This window comes from Pinus tabuliformis, chromosome J (assembly GCF_031772625.1).
Source record: "Pinus tabuliformis cultivar Carrire ecotype Pingquan chromosome J, CPIR1, whole genome shotgun sequence".
In the NCBI taxonomy this organism is placed as follows: domain Eukaryota; kingdom Viridiplantae; phylum Streptophyta; class Pinopsida; order Pinales; family Pinaceae; genus Pinus; species Pinus tabuliformis.
In genome coordinates, this window is record NC_142295.1 from 622,405,341 (window position 1) to 622,424,750 (window position 19,410).

General features: G+C 40.0%; 1 protein-coding gene and 1 long non-coding RNA gene across 5 annotated transcripts in view; both read left to right on the forward strand.

The window, feature by feature from the left end:
* F2KP (fructose-2,6-bisphosphatase) overlaps positions 1–19,410 on the forward strand; it is a 420,497-nt gene that overhangs the window by 339,344 nt on the left and 61,743 nt on the right. For all 4 annotated transcript variants that reach the window (XM_089378232.1, XM_089378231.1, XM_089378235.1 and 1 more), the window contains 2 exons: positions 8,301–8,398; positions 19,198–19,273. In XM_089378232.1, the coding sequence (XP_089234358.1) occupies positions 8,301–8,398; positions 19,198–19,273 (174 nt within the window). The remainder of the gene's footprint in view (positions 1–8,300; positions 8,399–19,197; positions 19,274–19,410) is intronic.
* On the forward strand, positions 56–7,553 carry LOC149228492 (uncharacterized). Its single transcript, XR_016247873.1, has 3 exons — positions 56–898; positions 1,035–7,140; positions 7,357–7,553. It is a non-coding gene; the product is annotated as an uncharacterized LOC149228492 (long non-coding RNA).

Consider the following 19,410-nt stretch of genomic DNA (forward strand, 5'->3'; position numbering starts at 1 on the left):
AAAAATCAAATAAAGGACCCTTTTAAAAGGGGGTGCTTAAAATCAACTGAACATTTATAGCAGAGCGCATTTGACAGGGAAAATATCTGAGAGCATCAATGCGTGGAAGGCGTGTCGGGACGAGGGAAGGTGGTGGCTGCAGGTAGGAGGGCGGCCACCGCCAGGCCCGTAGATAAAACCGGAGGCCTAAACCGAGAGAAGGGGGAAAAACAAGAGAGGAGCAGAAAGAACCAGAAGCAGAAATTCACCAGGAGAAAACCAAGAGAAGATAATTACCCATTGGAAGAGCTTTAAGCCGTCTGAGGTTCTGGGCACGGAGGGACAGAGAGCTTCTGTTGAGAAGCTTTCTGGATTGAGCAGCTAGGTTTGCTCAGTCTGGTTGGGTGGTATTGGTCTCCCGAAGATTGGATCAAATAGCCACGACATCACCAGCAGAATCACCAGTGCAGTAGCATAATCAACAGCAGTTAAGGTAAGTACAAATTTAAATTCTTCAGGCTTTCTGTATTTCAGATTCTAGTTACTGTGTTTTGGTTATTACACAGCAAAAATCTTGGGCCATACCAACTTTGGTTGTTCCCTCGAAGCCTTGGGAATCATCTTTATGGATTTAATTAGTGGTTGTCCCACCACTTAGTGGAAGCATGATTGCATATTTGTGGTAGGAAGTTGATTTTCCAGGATGACATATTTTATACAATGAAACAAAATTATTGATGTGCCTAAAGTTGTGGAACTTTATTTCCAGCATGTTTGGAGCCATTTTGAATTACCATTGACCATCATTTCTAATTGTGACTCCAGATTTCTCAACCACTTTTGAAAATCCTTATGGAAGATTTAGGCTGTCAACTTTGATTCTCTGCTACGTTTCATCCAGACTGGTGGCCAGGCCAAGGTAGTGAATGCTACCACTAACAGAACAAACAATAGGATAGATAATTGCAGATTTTGAAGCACAACTACATTAGAGTCTCTCATGTCACTCTAGTACAATCTTGTTTTGATGTTTTGATGGTTGTTTTGGCTTTCAGCCTCTTACCCCTTATGAGATTCCAGCTGCTTTCTCAACTCCATACACATCTCACCAACCAAAGGAACAGGACCAAGCTTTTTTTCTCTGAGCAGATCTTGGCCAAGATCGTTAATAAGGTTCATGACATGTTTCATCAGACGTGCCAAGTCATAAGGCAATTCATGATTGAGAAAGAGTTGCTGCACATGTTTGGGTTTGTCAGTGAGTTTGGTTGCATTTGGATAAGCATTCCTTAAAAAATCAGCAACATCGCAAAACTGAAACCCATTTTGTGTGGTCCTTGCACCATCATACAATAAATGGGTCCTATTGCCTTAAGGTTGGTTGCACTCCAGCTCAGCTTGGCATCCATGTTGTTGTGAATATCAGTGGGCTGAAGTTGGATGAGCCACATCATTTGGGGGAATTTTTTCCTGTCACACATGTGGAGGCCTGTTAACCCCTAAATTCTCTGCATTGCAAATTTAGAGGGTTAATGACTAGCACGTTTCGCCAGGCTGGAGGTTTAGAGATATATTCAAATACAACTTTGCTTGGGCTTGTTATTTTTTCAAACTCCAGTAAATGACAAATTATTTCCTAGCAAATTTTCTTACTGATTTTAATTGGTGAACTTAATTCTCAGTGGAAGCAAAATGAACGGCGAATTTCATTCCCTTCGAATTTCACCTTTTCATTCAAATAATTTCCAAGTGTACAAGGGCCATCTTACCCTGTGAAAATCTGCCCACTAAGAAAATACAAGCTACAGCAATATTCAGAAATTTTCTAAAGAAATTTTGCACACCTGAACTGGTTCTTCGACCCTCTGAAAAATGCTGAATTGACCTCCTGCTCTGTTGAACTGTTACATCAGCTATACAGCCGTGCACGTTGGGCTGCACAACCCACACGTGTGATTCATATGTGTGGTTTTGGCTCCCTGCTCATGCGCATGCAACCTGCATGCTGGATCTTCGGCACATGTGAGCCTGTGCTGTCCCTTTTTGCACATGTTACAACCCGCATGTGTTATCTTGGCCCCGCACGTGTTATCTCAGCCCAACTGTATGAATTTGCTGCTGCAAATATGCTGCTATTGTCTGCTGGGAATGATCACTTGCTGCAAAAAATTATCTTGCTGTTTTCTTTGGCACTCAGATGAAAGTCCTTCACCCAATCACTGAAATTTCCTTCTCTCACAATGTCTTGTGCTCAATTTGTCTTCTCTCTTAGCTTAACCTTCTTTTTATAAGTTTGAGTTATGACTAAATCAACACCCCTAATCTCTAAAGTGATTGATGGTTGATATTAAATGTCAATTTCACTTGAGATCAATGGTTGTGATTTATCTAATTCACTAATGCAAATAACTTCTGCATTTCATTAGATTTTAACTCACTTTTCCCTTAAAAGAAATTACTTTAATAAATAAAGCAATTGCTAAGTTTAAGAGTCAATTAGGCGACTTCCAAATGCCTTGATACTTAGGCCTCAATGTTTTAGAACTCCGACTCCAATTTGGAAACGACCGAGGGTCGGTTCTGACTCCGACTCTGACTCGACTCGATATCGACTCGGCCGGTTTGATTTCAATGACTCGGTCATCGTAAAAAATACATTAAATATTTATTTTTTTATAAAAAACATAATTTTAAAGATTTTCATTCATGTTTCCAAACACAAAGCTTTAGAATATAGAGAGAAGACAACATATGATCAAAGTAGGCTCATGAATATATCCATTATATCAAAATTGCACCAGGTGCACTGTCCAATACAAAGTTCATACTTAGCCACCAATGCCAGGATTCTTTTCTGTCTCAGCCTAAGGACAATCACTAGACTACAACAACAATAATACCAATTCTCTGCCCCTAATGAAGTCTCAAAACCCTTGATTTAATTCTGGTCAAGCTCTAGAACAATCAGAGGTAAATATGTATTTATTAGTCCATTGCCAGAACGTTTGCCTTTTTAAAAGCATTGTATGGCTCAATGCATTGTTTCAGTTTTCTAATTCATGCCACTAGGATAACCATACTTCGGCTTTGTAATTTTCAAAAGTTTCTCACAGTGATAGATTACTTTAGGGCTCTAAATATGCAATAAACAATAACCTAACCATTGATATGTAGGAGGCAGAACAACTTTTGACAAATGTGCTTCAGGATTTTTGTTAAAGAGCCGAGCCGCCCGAGTCCGCTGAGTTGTTACCGAGTCGACCGAGTCATTACTGCTTTGGCCGAGTTATTATAGAGTTGACCGAGGCGATTGAGTCAATGACTGGCTCGGTAATAACTTGGCTAGCCGTTCCGTTTCGGCCACCAAGCCGACTCAGCCAGGCATTGGCGCAGTCTGATCTGGCCGAGTCAGAGTCGACTCGGTCGAGTTAGAGTTGACTCGGCTATTTTTTAAAACAATAGGCCTACGTAGATGTACTTGCATGAGCTACAAACATCAACAAGGGAAGGGGTTGGTTTCCATGGAGGTTGGTTGTGATATGGATTCAATGGTGATGGTTATTTAGATACAATTTTAGCACAAATTTTCATAAGATTGGAGAGAGTTTCTGTTTTTAGTGGTTCTCCAACTTTAGGAGATGGTGTTCAGAGGTTTGCATGTCATTATTGATTACATATTCATAATCCTTACGAGCTTAGGATTCCAATAAGCCCTTTTTGGAGTACATGCATGACACTTGTAGTGGTAATTTTAGTTCAGAGTCTTGCATGTCAGTTTTGATGGTATATTTGAGATCCTTGTGAGCTTATGATTCCGATGACCTACTCTCAACTAACGTTCAAGATGGGTCTATTTTTAGCATGTTTTGCATGTTAGATTTGGGCACATATTTGGACCGCCCTTTGAAAATGAAGTCCAATGAGGGTGTTTTCGTTGACATGCAAAGTATTTATATTTTTAGTTGTCTTTGGTTCTGACAACATATCTAGACTCGCCATTGAAATCTGAGTCCGATGAGTATGATATTGGGGTCATGCAGACAATTTACTATTTTTAGTAGTAGCATTGCATGAGTGACACGTGGCAACACTAGGACAAACATGTGGCATGGTCTAAAGCACAGATGACAGAGCAGTGATGTGGCAAAGCACATGGGTCTACTAGATGATCTTTGGAGTTGTCAAAGGTCACATGCATGGACAAGTGTGAGGTGGCATTGGGACGAGTCAACTGGGAGTTAGTGACAATTGAATGAGGTGTGTTCGTAGTGGATTGAGTAAGAGGACCTCTACATCAATTTATCTCCAATGACATCCAATTTTTCTCCACTTAACTAGTGCACATGGCATCCTTTGTCCTCCTTCCTAATGGAGAGAATCTTCACTTAACTAGTGCATGTGGCCACCTTGTCCTACATGATTTCAGTCTAACTCAAGCCACCATGCAAAAGGAACTAGTGTGCACTAGTTTTCCTCTTAATTTTCTTTACTCCACTGCAGACTTCCTCCCTTGTCTAGTGAGCTTGGCATTTTCTAATCATTATGTGCCCCCTAGTTTTAATCCTCCTCTCTATAGTCATCTTCACTCCCACTTGTGTGCATGGCTATCTTGCTCCACTTTCTCCTCAATGAACTCAACCACATGTGCACTACTCTCCCCACTTTACTCCATCCTTACTTCATTCAACCCAAACTATATCTCACCAAAGCAACTCCATAGTTAGCTAGTGCGCATTGGTTTTCTCCTCCATCTCATCCTTGCTTAGACTACTCTTGAAGACACCTCATGCATGACAACTTGGAGTCACTTTAGTTACACTCAAGTGTTAGCCGCTTCACTCTACTCTTCACTAGTTTGGTTGTAGTTTGATGGCAAGTGGCCTTATCTCAACTCCTTAATGTGCACGGGCCTTCAATGCAAAAGGAATTCAACTTTCTTCCTGCACTAGTAAGCATTGGTTGAGGATTCGTTATACACAGGTCCTCAAGACTTGCATAGGGTTGGACCAGGGTATTTTTTAAGGATTCAAATATTATGCCTATGTATAGTATTTATAGGTGTGAAAATTTCTGAATCTAACACATCAGAAACCCCTACTGCAATATCTGGTTTACTATCTCCTACTTTCTCTTTACATTAACAAGTTATTTAATAACATAAACATCGAAGTAAACGCAATTGTAGCCATAAAAAATATACAGATCAACAACTGAAATAAACTGAGACAACACAAGGGACACCGTTATTTTTGGACAATCGTCCCTAGGAAAACCCAATGCGGGAAAATTGGTGCAGCATATATGAGGGTTTTATTATGAAGCAGATTTCTGAATACAACTAGGGTGCTAGAAATGGCTCACCCTTTAGAGAATATCCTTGGCAGTAGTACCTTTCTCCAGAGATAGATATTCCAGTAAATCAACGACCGGATGCTCAACCCCACAGTGACTTTCACTGTTCCTTGTGTTGGACAATGAAAGTTGCTCCACACACTCTTCTGGAATTGCGTCACCCTCTCCTGACTGATCTGCACTCAGTCTGCTCCACAGAACCTCCTCAACGTAGCATCTTCAACCTAGCGTCAGCCTCTACATCCCTTTGCGCTATCTGCGTCAGCCTCGGCGGCTTTCGGTGTCAGGCTTTGCGTCATCTGCATTTGCCTCTGCGGCTTTCTGTGTCCTTTGCGTCTGCCTCTGCGGCTTCTGCGTCCTCTGTGTTGGCCTCCTTAGCCTCTATGTCATCCCTCCTAGGCTCTGCACTACCTCTTCTGACACTTTGTTGGCTCTCTGATATGTATTCTTCAGCCTTGGATCGAAATCTGTTGCTGAACTACGTCTCACTGCAACTGATCTCTAACTCGATTTCCTCAGCAAGCCCAACCCCAGAAAATCGAATTCTTGATCTTTCTTGGTGTGTCTCCAACTGACCCTCAAGCCTCCTCTTATACTTTTCATGTTGACGATTCAACGGTCGAGATTAAGTCCCTAATCAACGACTAAGATTAGATCTGGCTTGATCCTCGTTATTTAGAACGTTTTCACCCATATTATATTAATACACATTAATATTTAAATTTTCCTAAGTTTAGATTTAGGGTCTTATTAAAAATATTAATTATTTTAATATCTCTTCATCCGGGTGGAATTTCTCCAAATGATTTCTGGGTCTTGGAGATCTCATGTACCTTAGCCTCTCCACCAATTTTCATGGCTAGAGCACATCCGATGCCACCAAATATCAACAATAGGCAACGAGTCTGGTTTGAAAAATCATACATATAGAATGTAAGAAAATATTCAATAAAAATGTAATGACCCATTTCAATCTATAAGCGAAAGAGTATTAGCATGCATACGATGTATGCATATGATCGCTACATATGCACACATCGCGTGCCTTGCACTAGTATACTTATTAAATAATTAGGAAAAATGTTTAAATGAATGAAAAGGGACTAAAACAAATTATTGAGAAGAGAAATATTACCTAAAATCCGACATTCAAAAGATACATATGAAATACTTCGTACTTCTAAGGTTGTTAAATAAAATTTACAATTCCAATCATTCTAATATAAATATTGATCATTATAGAGTTTAAAGTTAATTATGTTAATATATATATGTATATAAATATATGTTTATAAGTTAAAGTTTTTAAATTAATATTATAAACATTTGATAACTATTGACTTTGTTATTATAATTAAAATTTTATAAAAGATAAAATTATTAAAGTTTAAAACATGTCAAACACTTTAAGATATATATTCATATCCTCACCTCCCTTTACACGTAAAGTTTAAATCTGCCAAATAAAATCTGATGAGGGCGGTGGAAGAAGGCAGTGACCGCCTAGGAAGGGTACTTATCCCAAGCACGCAGAGGTAGATAGGGAGGTTTTTTTTGGGGAAAGAAGAATCAGAGTCGGAGATTGGATTGAGAGCTGGATATCCGAATCAAAATTTCAGAATTGAGCAATTATTCTTGAGGTTTTTGGGCACGGGGGACCAAAATACTCTAATTGGGAAGTATTTTGGAGCTGAGTACCCAGGGCTGTGCTCAGCTTGGCTGGGAGGAGTGGTCATTTGGTAACCAGAGCGAAATTGGAGCGAGGACAACCCGGAATCTGGGATCGACATCAAACTCAGAAGAAAACAGGTATTTACAGTGAATTGATAAGTTATGTTCTTAAATTTCATTGTATGCAATGTTCGAAGTAAATTTCTAAGTTTCTGAATTAAGAACCCTTACAAAAAAGCATGTAATTTACTATGAAAAATGGTAAATTTTGGCGAATATCATCAATTTAATCATATATATGTAAAAATTAGGTGAACTTTTAACCAAATTTGCGAATATTTCTTTTTCTTTCAGAAAATGTCCAAAAAATAGGCAGTTCGTGAAATTTTGCGTCCAAAAAATTCCCTGGGTTGGATCTTTTTCGGCAACAGGATATACTGTCTTGGTTCTGTAACAGTCTTCTTGGTGCAACTGTCCCCATGTTTAATTGAAATCGAGGACAAATCTCCTCTCAGTAAGGAGGATGCTGAGAAGAATTAATGAGACAGCCTAGTAGTATGTATCATATTTTGTACCTGGTCTTATCTCTTTTGTGTTAATCTAAACTGATTACTTGCCCTTTTATTGTGTTTTATTGGAGACTTGGTCAACTTTGATCGCTCTCTCCACAATTTTGTACTTTATATATAGTGCTACAAATGAGTATACAACGTTTTCACAGTTATCACAATTTTCTTCCCATTGTTTGTTAATTTCTTCCTTGTGAATTTTTGTGTGCGAGTATCTTCTTTTATTTCTGATATTGTGTTTAGGGACCAACCTGTCAATAAGAATTTGCTAATGAACAAAATTTGGAAATTACTTATAAGTTATGATGGATCATGGACCAACTCTCTCTGTTGTTTGCTATAAAATATCTGAACCTGTAATTTTTTCAGGAAAACTTGAATTTTGGAATCTGTATTATACATAAAGTCTACTGTTAGACTAACATATGTTTTCGCATTTCATTGCAAAAGAAGCATATTGCATTTGCTTTCCATTTTAGACTACTTCCATCTTCCTGCATTATATTGATACGTAAGCATTGCATCCTTGAAAGTCATTTGCATAGATTTTACAAGCTTTTCAAAGAAAGAGCTGATAGGGTGACATGCCCTCTAGATATCAAGATGCTCTAATTGTGTGAAAGAATGATGAATACAGCCTTTTCTGTTTTTAATCAGTTCCTTCAAAGCACCAAGTTTTGGAGATACTTGTTTCTTATTTAATCTCATTGTTTTGACGATTATTTGTAGGTTAATACACATCTTACACCACGTCCCATACTTCTTACACGACATGGGGAAAGTCGTGACAATGTAAGGGGAAGAATTGGAGGAGACTCAGTGTTAAGGTAAGTGCTAATCAGCAATTTGAATTGTCATAATTATTTTCCATTGGTGGTTTTCAAGTTTTATTACGTACCTACTGTAAAATCAATATAGAGCATCCGGAGTATTGTATATTTTGTCTTTGTTATATAGCCTGGTCCATCTTTTCCTCATCATCCCAGAATAAGGAAGGTTTTATGTGTTGTTACAATTAGTTTGGTTGGAGATCTGCATATAGATCGATTGTTTTATGTAACTTTTCATTTTCAAGTTCTCATGGTTTTGTTGGTTGTGGGCTTCTACTTTAGTCCATTGTTGCTTGGTGCTTTGGTCCAAGGTCAAGTACATTAAGGAATATGTTTCCGAAATGTCAGACTTGCTAAGTATTTGTGCATAATGGTGTCAGAGAGATTAATTGTGAATACTATATTTCCTTTTTTAAAGTTGTGGATTATTTTGCCATAGAAGAGCTTATACATACGTACTCACATACAAACATATATTAGCCGTCTTTGTGTTGATTTGGGGTGGCATCGGATGTGCTCTAGCCATGAAAATTGGTGTAGAGGCTAAAGCGCATGAGATCTCCAAGACCTAGAAATGGTTTGGGGAAATTCGACCTAGTTAGAGAGATATTAAAATAATTAATATTTTTAATGGGTTCTTAAGTTTAAACTTAGGAAAATTAAAATATTAATGGGTATTAATATAAAACTGGGTGAGAAGGTTCTAAATGACATGGATCAAGCCAAATATAATCTTAGCCGTTGATTAGAGATTTAATCTCGGCCGTTGAAGACTCAACAGAAAAGTGTAAGAGGAGGCTTGAGGGTTAGTTGGAGATACACCAAGATTGATCAGTCACTTCGATTTTTTGGAGCGGGGTTTGTTGAAAAAATTAAAACAAGTGATCTGAGTTGCAGCGAGGGGTAGTGAGTGCATAGTAGAGAGGTAGAGATAGTGCCGAAGGACCAGCGCAGAGGTAGAGAAGGCTAAGCAGAGCCAATAGGAGCCACGCAGAGGGCCAGATTGACTGCGCAGAGGCTAGCAGGGTCTGCGTGGGTGACGCAGAAGGCCAGAGAGCCAGCAGAAAGCGGCAGAAGGCTGACGCAGGGGGCTTCAGAGTGACACAGAGGCCAAGAGGGCTGACGCATAGCCTCATAGAAGTGTTGGAGAGATTTTCATGGAGCAGACTTACTGAATATCTGCTTCCGAAGAGAGGCATTATTGCCAGATAAATATTTATGTTGGGTGAGCTAGTTTGGTACCCTAGTTGTACCCAGGAAAGCTGCTTAATAATAAAACCCTCACAACTGTTGCACTGGTTTTCCCAAGTTGGGTTTTTCCGGGGACGATTGTCCAAAAATAACGGCGTTCCTTGTGTTTTTGTCTGTTATTTTCAGTTGATGATCTGTAGATGGTTGAGACTGCATTTGCGTTTATTTTCAGTATTTATATGGTTAAATAACTGGTTAAAGAATAAAACAATTAGGTGAAATAAACCAGATAGTGCAAGAAGAATTTCTAACAGGTTAAACATAGAAATTTCAACACTTTGTATGTTTGCATGATGAAAAGCATTCGAAGATTATGTTGTACATTTTCTTTGATGGTCAATGTCAAGCAATGTAAATTCATTTGACATCCCATCAATTTTCTAATTGTTAGAAAGTTTATGAACAAAATATTTCCTATAGCATGATCCATCTGAAATTGACTTGTCGAGGAACAAACAATGAGAAGAATAAAGTTCATTTCAATGTGCTAAGTCGCCTAGTTCATTTCATGAGAGTTTGGAGTTATTGGCGTTTTGAACCTGCTCATGAGTTTCATCATCAGGATGAGAATCATGATGGCTCCATCTCCCATTAGGTTTACTGCAAACAAACACACACTCAACAATACCTTTATGCTAATTCCCACCATCATCCCAACTAGAAACTTGCGGTTCTTAACACCATAGCAACTGGGGCCCTGAGAATTTTAGATAAAGACTGTTTGGACATTGATGTTGAAAATTTTAGCTTCGTAGGTACTCCCACAAGTCTAGGGTCCGAGACTTGTGAGGATTTGACCCAAACAATGGAGGGTTGTAAGTATGGGAGTGGATGGGTGATCAAATTTGACCACATCAAGGATCAAAGTTGGTAGAATCCCCCACGCATTCCATTGAAGTTTAAGTCAGAACTCAACTACTTGTTGATGAACGTTGATGGGGTCAACGACCATATTTAATCAAGTTAAATCATTGCCATCATTCTACTCCTTGCCAACTGAACATCTTCTACCAAATTCTTGTCTCCACTTAGTGTTGTGCTATTGTACCACATTTCTCTCTGTGTTAGTTTTTGTAGCATCGGATGGTGTTCTTGTCTCTAGTTGTTAGAGAGGCTAAGAAACACTAGGACTCCATAACCCAGAAAAGGTTTCAGGAAAATCCTAAGTCTAACTTAGGGATAATGATTAATTAACAATAATTAATTGAGAAAGGTGAGAATTCTCTAGAAATTCACATAGATCAACTTGGAGATGATCTCAACCATCTATTAAGTTTTAATCATGGTCGTTGGAGTCCCAACTAGAGATTATAAGAAGAGGTTGATGGGTAGATGGAGAACACACTAGTGCAGATACTCAATTTCCTAGGCAGTTCGAATTCCTGGTTGCAGGAGTGATTCAACAATGGAGATTGAGCTAGGAGGCGAGTAGCGGGTAGTAGGAGAGGTCAACAGTGATCTGGAGGAAGTTTCCCAGTTTCGGGGAGTTAGAAAGAGGAGGCCGAAATTTTCTCTAGGAAGCAGCATAGGGATCGCATAGTTTCTTCAACAAAGCAGTTCAATTTGGCTGAAGGGTAGGACGTTTTCAGTTCTAGAGGCTAGGAAGATTTTCTAGAGGGACAAAGAAGCATTTTCCTAGTCAAAAGAAGGCAGGATAGGCTACAACTAGATTGGCAGTGTTTCCAGGCCAAGCATGTGAGGGATTGCGCTAGGGTGACTCGGGGCCTACGTAGAGCAGGTGGATGACTTGATTTTCAGAGGTAGTTAGGTGCAGGGATTGCTTAGAGAGAGGTAAAAACCCTCAGTATATTTTTGCCAATATTTCTCTTAGGTAGAATTGCCGGTTTGGCAACATTTTATTGTACCCGGAATTTTCTCTGCATAATAATAATATAAAGTTTAAAGTTTAAACCCTCTGCTGCTGCAACCGATTTTCCCACAACGGGTTTTTCCTGGGACTTTTGTCCAAAATAACCGTGTTACAATTTTTGTGTGCGCTAGCATTTCTCTGTTTCCAACGTTTTTATTTTCTGCAATATTTAATTTGTGAAGATTGCAGTGTGATTAATTCGTTGTTGTCGTGGCAATAAACTGCATAATTAATTTTATAGTTTGAAGAATTAATTCCAGTTGCTGCAATAGAAATTTCGTAGAAATTGTCACACTTTGTCCAATGCTTTTGTGACTTTCTCTATTTGTTAATTTTAGGTATGTTCTATGCTTAGAGAAATTTATTTCAATTTTCACAGCTAGCTCAATATCTTTTCTAGATCAGCAATCACATCAACATTAAGGTAAATTGCAGATAGAACATAAATATAGATCGCAGAAGACAAGCCAAGACAAGAGGACACAAGATGTGGTGCTAGCTAGTGACAAACCCCAATGTGGGGAAACCCTTGATCAATTCTTCTTATATGTTCTTCAATAGTTCAAAAGAGAGAGAGAGATAGTACAATTACAACAAAAGTCAACACTTTGACTTATCTAAATAAGAGCATAGATCATCTCTAAGAAGATGATACACGAGATAGCTGAACTCAGTTGAAGACATGCTGCTTCAACTGATTCTCCAAGGTGACTCCTTCACCTATCATTGTGATGCACCTTGTCATCATGTTGCACCTCACTATGTTGCACCATGTTGCACCCTTCATCACTAAGCTGGACCTCATGACCATGCTGCACACATCATACTGTTGCACCTGATGCTGCCACTGCTGTCCCATGTGCCATTGTTGCACCATGCTGCCACAGTTGTCCCATGTGCCATAGCTGCATCATGTTGCCACACTGCTGTCCCATGTGGTATGCTGAACCATGTTGTCATACAGCATGTCTCATGTGCTTGCAACACCATGCTTGCCATGTTGTCCATGCTTGCCATGCTGTCCATGCTTGCTGTTGTCCATGCTTGCCATGTTGTCCATGCTTGCTACTGTCCCATGTTTTCCTTAGCATTCCTTTGCTGTCCCATTTACTATGCAGTTGTCCCTTGTAGCTCCATGCTTGCCACTGCTGCCTAGTTATATTGCTGCAGCTAGTGTCCCTAATAGTCATGTTGTCCATGCTTGCCATGCTGTCCCTATCTTAAGGTGGTTAGGACTGCGGCCTACCATAGTCCTACACTGCCACCTACAACCCACCTTTTCACTGCCCCAAACAACCCTTCTTCAACTCGGCCTACCCTCGGCCTCCTTCCAGTAGCTTGGTGCCTTGTTTTAGGCCTTAAAACAGTCCTCCTTTTTCAGCCGCATTAGGCCCGCGTCTAGGGCACCATATGCCTGCAGCTAGGGCACCATAGGTATGTTTAGGACAACCTCTATCTTCATCTTAACAGCGGCTAGGATACCTTTGAGACAGCGTAGAGGATAGGGCATCTCTTCATGACTGCGTCCTCTGGGTTAGGACAGCGTTAGGGCTACCTTCTAGGACTGTGGTAGGGTTGCCTTAGGATAGCGTTAGGGATGCCTTCTAGGATTGCATTAGGGCTGCCTTCTTAGTTGCGGCTAGGGCAACCTCTTTTCCTCCAACATCTAGGGTTTCCACTCCTAGATTTCTCTTCCACTAAAACCCAAGACGAGTGGAGAGAAATCAAGGTATAAGTGTGTGTGAAATGACTCTCAAGTCGTCTCCTTTTATACTAAAGCGTTGAGCACATGTGGGGTTTATTTGGTTGCTGGCCGACCTTGACAAACTGTCTTATAACACAAATAAATTTATAACTCCATGAATACTTATCGGAATCGGATGATCTGTTGGAATTTCTAAGTCTAACCCATTAGAAACCCTTCATCTACTTTTTGATTTATTCCTACCTACTTGTTCTGTTAATTAACAAGTTATTTACCATGTAAATACTGGAAATAAATACAAGTACATGCTCAACAAATTACAGATCATCAACTGAAGGAAACAAAATAAGCACACAAGTGACACTGTTGTTTTTGGACCAATGTCCTTGGAAAAACCCAATGCGGGAAAACTGTTGCAGCTATCTGAGGGTTTTATTATTATGCAGTTTCTGAATATAATCTAGGTGCCAAAATCGACTCACCCAACGAGAATAATCTCGGCAGTAGTACCTCTCCTTTGGAGATAGATGCTCCGGCTAAAACCCCGGATAAACACTTCACAGCTCCTCAATGCCAATCAGCCCCACGAAATACCCCAGCATCAGCCTCTAGGGACTGCGTCAGCCTCTTCTACCCTTTGCGTCAACAATTTCGGCAGTTCCGGCTTTTGCCCTCTGCGTCAGCTTTCCTGGCTATTCCGGCAGTTCCTGGCATTTTCAGCTCTTCCCGACAGTTCCGGCTTTTGCCCTCTGCGTCAGCTTTTCCAACTGTTTCGGCAGTTCCCGGCAGTTCTGGCTGTTCCCATTAGTTCCGGCTTCTGCCCTCTGCGTCAGCTTTCCTGGTTGCTACGCTGATCCTCCCGACACTATCTCTGCCTCTATGCTTTTGTATTCACTGCCCCTCAGCTGCAACTCTGATCACTCTCTCGACTTCCTCAGCAAACCCTGCCCCAAAAAGTTGAAATCTTGATCAACTCGATGTGTTCTCCAAGTGACCCTCAAGCCTCCTCTTATACTTTGCCCTCATACTTTCCCAAATCTGGTCCGGCATCACGACCACATAACTTCTGAAAGTTAAGCTCCATCGAGGTAGTCACAGGCTTGCAGTTCACCATTCCAAATCCGAAATCCAACTCCCTCTTAGTTCTGCAAATGAGAGGGTCTGCACCTGTCAGAGAGAGGTTGTCCTCAGAAGGTGCCGGTATGATAGGTCTATCATCCACAACCTTCAAACAATGGTTTGGATTGGCTTCACTCCTAGTGAATCTCAGCTTCATCAAACAACTATCAATCCTCTCATACTACGCCTGGGGTGTTTTGCTTCAAGCCATAGAGGGATTTCTTCCACCTGCATACATGAGATTCCCGATCATGAATCTCCAACCCCTCGAGTTGTTCCAAAACTGTGGGCCTGCTACATGAGGGGAATGATCCCGTTATAAAATTTTCATTTGGTACATCTCAGACATGTACCTTCATGTACTTTTTGAATTTAAGCATCCCAGTCACCATCTGACTCACATCGGGTAAGGTCCTATAATAAGTAGACCTTCGGTGCTATAGATGAGAGATGTCAACTGACATGATCCCCAATGGACCATCCTACAACTTGATACAAATTGCCAACCCTAAACCCATGAGTAAAAGCATCTTTGAAAATTCTATTTTCAAACACGTAGCTTTCCATCGATGAATGCCACCCTGAAACCTTTGATTTCCATTGTCGAAATGGACACCAGGTTCTTCTTGCGATTAGGCACATAAAAGAGATTCTTGTAAATGAATCAAGTTACCCTCATTCAATTGAGGGGTAACATTCCCTACACCCTTTCTGGGATAGGTGGCATCGACTCCAAGTGTAATCCCACGATTGTTTCCGTCTCTACCAAATTAGAGAGAGCACCTTTCTATTCGTTGAAGTGCCTTGAAGCACTATAATCAATAAGCCAGATTCCCAAAGAGTATGGAGGAGAGGGTCAATATAAGATAATGTTGTTTTATCTTACCAAAGACAACATTTGATTCTTCATACATGGAGTTCCTTGCTTTCTTTGAAGAGTCGGTCGTTTCCTTGATGACCTACATTACCTATCATTCCTTTGACTATTGAAGATGTCCCTGGAATGATTGTTATCATCATCAAGTGATGTGTCCCTACCATTCAGACACTCCTTTGCATAATGGTTGAACTTATTACAAACAAGGCATCTGCCTTTCCTTCCACCCTTAGATCTGGACTTCCCATTGAAGTGATCTTTAGGTAGGCCATCAGAAGCTTCCGCTGCGCCACTTGGATAATATTCTCTGCTTCGACTTCACCCTTGGTGAATTTGAAGAGGGATGAGGAATCCATTGATCCTTTTGTCCTTTCCCAACTGTCTTCAGTGATTGCTCTTTCACTCTTGCTTGGGCTTTGTCTTCACCTCAGCTCTGATACCATGTTAATTTTAGGTATGTTCTGTGCTTAGAGCAATTTATTTCAATTTTCACAGTTAGCTCAATATCTTTTCTAGATTAGCAATCACATCAGCATTAAAGTAAATTGCAGATAGAACATAAATATAGATTGTAGAAGACAAGCCAAGACAAGAGGACACAAGATGTGGTGCTAGCCAGGGACAAACCCCAATGTGGGGAAACCCTTGATCAATTCTTCTTATATGTTCTTCAATAGTTCAGAAGAGAGAGAGAGATAGTACAATTACAACATAAGTCAACACTTTGACTTATCTAAATAAGAGCATAGATCATCTCTAAGAAGATGATACATGAGATAGCTGAACTCAGTTGAAGACATGCTGCTTCAATTGATTCTCCAAGGTGACTCCTTCACCTATCATTGTGCTGCACCTCGTCATCATGCTGCACCTCACCGTGTTGCACCATGCTACACCCATCATCACTAAGCTGGACCTCATGACCATGTTGCACACATCATACTGCTTCACCTAATGCTGCCACTGCTGTCCCATGTGCCATTGTTGCACCGTGCTGCAACAATTGTTCCATGTGCCATAGCTGCATCATGTTGCCACACTGCTGTCCCATGTGGTATGCTGAACCATGTTGTCATATAGCATGTCTCATGTGCTTGCAGCACCATGCTTGCCATGCTGTCCGTGCTTGCTACTGTCCCATGTTTTCCTTAGCATTCCTTTGCTGTCCCATTTACTATGTAGATGTCCCTTGCAACTCCATGCTTGCCACTACTGCCTAGTTATATTGTTGTAACTACTGTCCCTAATAGTCATGTTGTCCATGCTTGCCATGCTGCCCCTTTCTTGAGGTGGTTAGTACTGCCAGTGCAGCCTACCACAGTCCCACGCTGTCACCTACAGGCCACCTTTTCACTGCCCCAAACAACCCTTCTTCAACTCGGCCTACCCTCGGCCTCCTTCCAATAGCTTGGGTCCTTGTTTTAGGCCTTAAAACAGTCCTCCTTTTCAGCCACATTAGGCTTGCGGCTAGGGCACCATAGGTATGTTTAGGACAATGTCTCTCTTCATCTTAACAACGGCTAGGATACTCTTGAGACAATGTAGAGGATAGGGCATCTCTTCATGACTGTGTCCTCTAGGTTAGGACAGCGTTAGGGCTGCCTTCTAGGACTATGTTAGGGCTGCCTTAGGATAACATTAGGGCTGCCTTCTAGGACTGCGTTAGGGCTGCCTTCTAGGACTGTCTTAGGGCTGCTGTAGGATAGTATTAGGGCTGCCTTCTAGGACTGCATTAGGGCTGCGTTCTTAGCTGCGGCTAGGGAAACCTCTTTTTTTCCAACATCTAGGGCTTCCACTCCTAGATTTCTTTTCCACTAAAACCCAAGACAAGTGGAGAGAAATCAAGATAGAAGTGTGTGTGAAATGACTCTCAAGTCATCTCCTTTTATAGTAAAGTGTTGAGCACATGTGGGGTTTATTTGGTTGCTGGCCGACCTTGACGAATTGTCTTATAACACAAATAAATTCATAACTCCATGAATAGTTATCGGAATCAGATGATCTTTAGATCAATCCTACACCTCTCGATGAGAGGGATCCAAGAAAAATATCAGCTGCCATAAATAAGATGAACCACATGGAGTTTGGCCCTAGTTGCCAATTTTAACACTATTGCACAATAAATTTCTGTGTGCAATGTCTTTTCATTTAAAAATTCCAACATGATTATCCCTCAAATCCATCAAACTTGCCAAGTTCCATTTTTCTGCAAGCAATGGATCTTCATTGGTATCAACAAGAAAGGCAGCTCCTAATTGAATTCCTCTTCTCACTTATCAATGGACTTTGAGGAGGGTTACATCCAAAGACTTTCGCGAATGTCGATACAAGTTTCCTTAGGCACATTGGAATTGTAATATCTGAAATGGGTATTTTCATTAAAATCATGAGGGTTTTAACTCAACAATATTGCACTAGGAAATACATTCAAAAAAATCGTAAAATTTGTAGAAAATATTGTCAGTGAGTAATTCAAATTTATAATAAACCCAGAAATACACGACAATTTCAAATAAATATTGTAACATGAGAATCAATTCGAAATGTTGTAACAATATCTGAACTGAACTCTATTATATTAATAAGAATATATGCCAATACAGAATAGTTGGAAATAGCTGAGATAATGGCCACCCAAAATATATGCTACAATGTTGATGTTGGCCTCCAAAATTGAAACTAGAAAAAATATAAGTGCACTTGTAAACTCGGGATGAATTCACCTAGGGATGGGATGGGTTTTCGTCCACTCTCTTCGAAATACCCAAGTGTTTTCGTCCTGGGGCCATTGAAGCTGACAACCAAGTTCACCAACCCTCACGAATAGAAAAATATTCAACTCCAAGATGTCCCAAATGATTTTCTTCCCCTCCCTTTATAGATCTAATGGACCCCTCTCCAACCTTCTAGAAGCACTTTATTTTATTATTTTATTATTTTATTTCTACTTTAGAAGTTTCTCCCCTTTACTTGATTTAAGTGATTTTTAGTTTATTTTACTTAAGTCACTTTTCCCCTTCTGGGTTTTTTCTTCAATTAAGCATTTTCCCATTTTTTATTTAATTAGTGACTAATTACAATCTCTTTTAATTTAGGAAAATGACAAATTCACCTCTACAATCTCTCCGGGGCCATTGAAAGTCACTTTTCACCATCCCATCATGTAGATCTCTTCGATCTGGTTCCAACACGCTATTACACTAAGGTGTTTCGTCAAATATTCCTTCCAAAATGGTGCCATAAGCGTATTTGATTTAAGATAGGCTCAATAATAACCCCGTTTTACGGGAATTGTTGGAATGCAGCAGAACCAGGGATAAGCTATGTGGAATTGACCCTGATGATGAAATATGCCAAGTGAACTTTGTTGGACCCATAAAACTCCTCCAAAACCTTTCGGGCCCACTGATAAGGAGATTTCGCTCCCATGACTAGGGTCTCACCAACTGTGGAAATCCATCCTAGCCGCATTATAAGGGAAACTGAAAATGGGGACATTACAAGAAGGAGAGGACTCACATTGCGCCCATCTTCTGTTGTAACCATTTTTTTGCATTTTGATGTCTACTTCATTCCCCTACTTGTTATGCAAGAATGATTTTGTCTAAGTACATCTGATGAGCAAAGGATAATTTCTGGATACAAACACAGTATAGATTTACTGGTGTAATAAAATACATGTCTTTATATTTTCCCATCACTGATTTAGTTTTTCTGCTTAAATTATGCCAAGTTACTTCTAGTGGCAAGAGATCGAGTGATAAATCGTTTAAAACCTTTAAAATATGCAGGTTCAGGAAAATTCTGTTGGATGAAATGCCATCTTTTTCAGTACATTGCTGTTTTCCTTGATGTATTGTATTACACAAGCCGCATGTGATTAACAACTATACGACTCTTTTATGATCTTCTCATTGTTTTAGAAGTGTTTTCTTATTGGAATAAAAGATCCTGGGATTCAATTCATTTTGCAGTGAAGATGGGGAACACTATGCAAAGAAATTGGCTGATTTTGTTAACAAGAGACTAAGATCTGAGCGTACTGCTTCTGTGAGTTTCTAGAGAACTCTATATTAGTGTTACCTTTCCCACGCATTACTGCAAAACTCAAGGTTTTCACTTTTATGAGAGGAATGTTTGTAACTGTAGTAATAAGGGCTATTATTTTAGCAAATGGACAAATTTGT